This window comes from Mus caroli, chromosome 11, assembly GCF_900094665.2.
Source record: "Mus caroli chromosome 11, CAROLI_EIJ_v1.1, whole genome shotgun sequence".
NCBI classification, from domain to species: Eukaryota; Metazoa; Chordata; class Mammalia; order Rodentia; family Muridae; genus Mus; species Mus caroli.
Genome location: NC_034580.1, coordinates 116,628,435 through 116,633,294, shown reverse-complemented (window position 1 = coordinate 116,633,294; position 4,860 = coordinate 116,628,435). Strand labels below are relative to the sequence as shown.

The 4,860-nt window shown below is 53.1% G+C and overlaps 1 protein-coding gene across 1 annotated transcript; it reads left to right on the top strand.

The window, feature by feature from the left end:
• The first annotated feature begins 233 nt into the window (after positions 1 to 233).
• LOC110304399 (carbonyl reductase [NADPH] 2) lies at positions 234 to 2,695 on the top strand. The gene is made up of 8 exons (XM_021175764.2): positions 234 to 329; positions 1,077 to 1,174; positions 1,280 to 1,434; positions 1,519 to 1,561; positions 1,656 to 1,755; positions 1,858 to 1,922; positions 2,150 to 2,267; positions 2,355 to 2,695. Exons 1-8 carry the CDS (start codon positions 278 to 280, stop codon positions 2,456 to 2,458), a joined length of 735 nt encoding a protein of 244 aa, XP_021031423.1. The 5' UTR covers positions 234 to 277; the 3' UTR covers positions 2,459 to 2,695.
• Positions 2,696 to 4,860: the final 2,165 nt, after the last annotated feature.

Here is a 4,860-nt window from a genome sequence, read left to right as displayed (position 1 = left end):
AAACACAATTTCCTTCCCAGGTCTCCGGTTTCACAGCTCCACTGCTGTCAGTCCCTCTCACAGGCATGTTGTGTGCTCAATTTCTTATTTTTTCTTCAAGTCCTAACAAGCAGCTGGATGCCATATTTGGGGAGTGAGAGCTACCCTTGGAGGAAGCGGGTCATGCCACCCTGTCCAGGCCAGTTGGCTCCTAGCCCCACCCACTCCTGCCCCGCCTGCTGCCCAGCCATAAAAGCTGAGCCCATCTCTTGCTGCAGAAGAAGCTGGTGTCAGCAGCATGAAGCTGAATTTCAGTGGCCTGAGGGCCCTGGTGACAGGGGCAGGGAAAGGTGAGTGTGAGCGGGGAAGCGGGTGACTGTGAGCAGAGAAGTGAGGTGAGTGTGAGCAAGGAAGTGAGGTGAGTATGAGTGGGGAAGTTAGTGTGAGGAGGGAAGTGAGTGTGAGCAGGGAAAGGTGAGTGTGAACAGGGAAAGGTGAGTGTGAACAGGGAAAGGGTGTGAGCTAGGAAGTGAGGTGATTGTGAACAAGGAAGTGGGGTAAGTGTGAGCAGTGAAATGAGGTGAGTGTGAGCAGGGAAGTGGGGTGAGTGTGAACAGGGAAGTGGGATGAGTGTGAGCAGTGAAGTGAGGTGTGAGCAGGGAAAGGTGAGTGTGAGCAGGGAAGTGAGGTAAGTGTGAGCAGGGAAGTGGGGTGAGTGTGAGGAGGGAAGAGTGTGAGATGTGTACTGGGGAGAGGAAGGGGACAACTTCAACAATGAGTAGGGGTCCAAGGTGACCTTGTCATAGCTCAGTCCTTCAAAACCTGGCTCGCACTGACTAGGACTTCTGTCACCTGGCTGGAAACCCACCAGGAAAGAATGACAACCCCACCCTGGCCACAGTACCCCTGATGGATGGATGGGTTTAGGTTGGCTGCGGGGTAGCTCCTAGATCCAGGCTGGGCAGTCAGGCACCAGAGGCAGCCTTCCCGGGGCTCATGAGGAGCCAGCTGACCTCTAGAGTCTTTATTTCCACATGGGATCCTGACCCTAGCTGTGACCAGGCATGTAGGGCCCTTGTCCCACCATTCTCCTACAGGGATTGGACGGGACACTGTGAAGGCCCTGCATGCCTCAGGAGCCAAAGTGGTGGCGGTGACTCGGACCAATTCAGACCTGGTCAGCCTTGCCAAAGAGGTAAGGCACACAGCCCTGCCTTACCTGGGCCTGCTCCCCACACTCAGGGATACATCAGAAGGTGTCTAGAACAGTACCTCAGGCCGCCAAACAATGTCCCCACAGTGTCCCGGGATAGAGCCCGTGTGTGTGGACCTGGGTGACTGGGATGCCACAGAGAAAGCTCTGGGCGGTATCGGCCCTGTGGACTTGCTGGTGAACAATGCAGCGCTGGTTATACTGCAGCCCTTCCTGGAAGTTACCAAGGAAGCCTTTGACAGGTGGGCACCTGGAGAGAGTGGGCAGGCCAGGGAGGGTCGCTGAAGACAAGGTGTAGAGGCCATGTATTGTTTTTTTCCTGCCAGGACCTTCAATGTAAATCTTCGCTCTGTGATTCAGGTATCCCAGGTGAGATGGCAGGAGGGCTGTGGCCCATACAGCAACAATGGAGCGGGTGGGGTAGGGACACGCAGGATGACCTACCTGCAACCCTTTCTTCCAGATGGTAGCCAGGGACATGATTAATCGTGGCGTGGCAGGGTCCATTGTCAATGTCTCCAGCATGGTAGCCTATGTCACCTTTCCTAACCTGACCACCTACTGTGAGTGCACCTTCCAAAAACGACGATAGGAGTCTTCAGTTTTTGGTGAGCCTCACAGAAAGTGTAATTAAAGGGTCCTCAGCACTCCCCATCCCCCAACAGGCTCCACCAAGGGAGCGATGACTATGCTGACCAAAGCCATGGCCATGGAACTGGGGCCACACAAGGTAGGCACAGGGGGCCAGGCCACACCTGAGGGACAGGCGATGGGCACCTGGGGCAGGGCTGGGGTTGAAGGTGAGACCTGAGGACTATAGAAGGCTCTGAGCACTGGGCTCAGGGTTCATCTGGACAGAGTAAGCAAGCTCATCAGACCGGTCCCGGGGCGAGTCCTGAGCTGTGCAGGTAGGGCTCGCTCCTCAGCCATGCCACCAGCTGTGGCTTCTGGCCCCAGATCCGGGTAAACGCCGTAAACCCCACTGTGGTGCTGACTGACATGGGCAAGAAAGTCTCTGCAAACCCTGAGTTTGCCAGGAAGCTCAAGGAGCGCCACCCACTGAGGAAGTTCGCAGGTCAGCTGGGGACAGTGGGTGAGGGGAACTGTCTGGTTTGCCAGCAGCCAAGCAAGGGAGAGCCTTGACTGGTCTGTTCTCCTGCAGAGGTTGAAGACGTTGTCAACAGCATCCTCTTCTTGCTCAGCGACAGAAGTGCCTCTACCAGTGGCAGTGGCATCATGGTGGATGCTGGCTACCTGGCCTCCTAGTCTGCTCAGTTGCTGTGGACATCTGAGTGGCCTTCTTAGCCCCACCCTCAGCCAAAGCGTCTATTGATCTCGTGACCCCGCCCTCATGCTACAACCACGCCCACCACGCAGCTCACGGTTCCACCCCCATGTTACTGTCCGATCCCACAACCACTCCAGGCGCAGACCTTGTTCTCTTTGTCCACTTTATTGGGCTCATTTGCCTAAATAAACGGGCCACTGCGTTACCTTTAACTATTGCCATTGCACAGGACTTCTTGTGGGCGGGGTGGGATGGGGTTGGGAGGGGCGTTGTTAAGCTGGACCCTGAATCAAGTCCCGCTGCAGGCATTTTACCTCAAAGCCAGCTCTCTTCCAATACCTACTGAGTCTTGTGATCAACGATATCAAAGGACAGTGTTTTTCTGAAAAGAAGGGGTCTGTATAGTTGTGCCCTTTTCCCTAGCACCCGCACCGTTCTGTTACTGGATTCGGTGCCTCCTGGTGCTCTGACCCTGGCCCGGCAATCAGGGGAAGGGGACGGGAGGTATTCTGGACTAGGACACTCCTAAACCTGTGGTCTCTTTGTGCAGAAGGAGAGGAGCCATTGGGTGGGGATCGGAATCGCGCCTTCCTCTCCGGGGAGCCCACTTCCCTGGCCTGGTTCACACATAAGATAGTGCTAAGAAGGCCGCCCAAATGGGTTGAGGTTTTCACAGCTAGCTAGCTGGTCTATCACCCTGACCTGAAGCAGCACGACAACCCTGCAACCCAGACTCCTCACACAGCCTTGGAGGCCTGGCAGGGTCTCATGTGCTTGGTTATATTGGCCCATGGGATCTGGTAGTTTGTTGAGCTTGAGGTGGCCAACCATTTGAATTGACTGAGGTCCCTCTTAGGGCAAGTGGCAGAGTGGAGGAGTATACGCTCAGTCAAGACCTTCTAAGGAGAGCACAGGGCATAGGGCACAGGACATAGGGCACTTCTCTTCAGAGAGCAAGGCCTGAGCAGCTGTGTGCGTGCACCAAGGACCACAGAACAGTGACTGAGACTTGTACATGTCCTGAATCACTTAGCCACTAGTGAGCTCTAAGCAGCTGTGTCTAGGTGTCGGGCGGGCTGCCTCTGTCTCCTGGTTTCTTTTTTTTTTTTTTTTTAAGATTTATTTATGTATTACATGTAAGTACACTGTAGCTGTCTTCAGACACTCCCAGAAGAGGGAGTCAGATCTCATTACGGATGGTTGTGAGCCACCATGTGGTTGCTGGGATTTGAACTTTGGACCTTAGGAAAAGCAGTTAGGTGCTCTGACCCACTGAGCCATCTCACCAGCCGGTCTCCTGGTTTCTGGCAGAGTTCAGGGTTAGGAGGGGATGGCAGTATTCACAGAATGGCCTGACAGTGGTGGTGAGTGGATCAAAACTTCGGAAGGCACATTGGGCTGCCTAGTCTCCAGTGCTTTTCTTTCCATGGATTTTATAAAATTACTATTATTTTATATGTTTGGGTTTTGTCTGCCTGTATATCTGTGCACCATGTGTAGCCTACACAGGCCAAGAGAGGGCATGGATTGCCCTAGAGCAGATGGTTGTGAGCTGCCATTTGGGTGCTGGGGATCAAACCCATGTCCTTTGGAAGAGCATGCAGTGTTTTTAATCACTGAGTGTCCTGCAGTTGGTTTTCAAAACAGTCAGCCCATGGACGCACCTCTCCAAGCCCAAAGCCCCACATCACTCGGGGCCCTGCAATCACCGGATCCCTACCACTGGCCAGAGTAGGTCCTCAGAGCAATTGCTTTGGTCTTCCTCACCACGACTCTAAAAACAAAATATTTTTATAGGGAGACCCAGTGCACACGTGGACATTAATCTGTAACTGACTCTTAAGCCTTGGAAAGCAATGTTTGTCTGGCCAGTTCTCACATAGATCTCCAAATCCAATCCAACCTCTTATTGTTCTGCATACTATCTATAAGGGGCCACTCACCCAATGCAAGCTGGGTAAGGTGACCTTGGGCTTCAGGTTTCCTTGATGCCAACTTGGGGCTTTATTGGTAACAGTGTCTTCTTCAGACTTACCTGCATGTCTGATTTTTTTTTTTTTTCTTTTTCTTTTTCTTTTCGAGACAGGGTTTCTCTGTGTATGTAGCTGACCTGGAACTTTCTCTGTAGACCAGGCTGGCCTTGAATTAAAGAGATCTGCCTGCCTCTGCCTCCGGAGTGCTGGGATTAAAGTGTGTGTCACTATGTGTGTCACTACCATTCGGCTTTGAATGTCCATTCTGCGCCCCCCCCCCAACCCCCCAGTATTACTTATTAGCTATCTTGATCCACTCCCGGGCCTGGGAATAGAGCACACAGAAACGGTTTTAGACATGTCTCTCAGGTTCACGGGTATCCATGAAACCTCTGGAATAACTACTA

Coding starts and splice junctions, on each gene's coding strand:
- LOC110304399 (XM_021175764.2), top strand. CDS start 278: ATGAAGCTGAATTTCAGTGGCCTGAGGGCCCTGGTGACAGGGGCAGGG. Junction 330..1,076: donor GGTGACAGGGGCAGGGAAAG/GTGAGTGTGAGC, acceptor ATTCTCCTACAG/GGATTGGACGGGACACTGTG. Junction 2,268..2,354: donor CCCACTGAGGAAGTTCGCAG/GTCAGCTGGGGA, acceptor GTTCTCCTGCAG/AGGTTGAAGACGTTGTCAAC.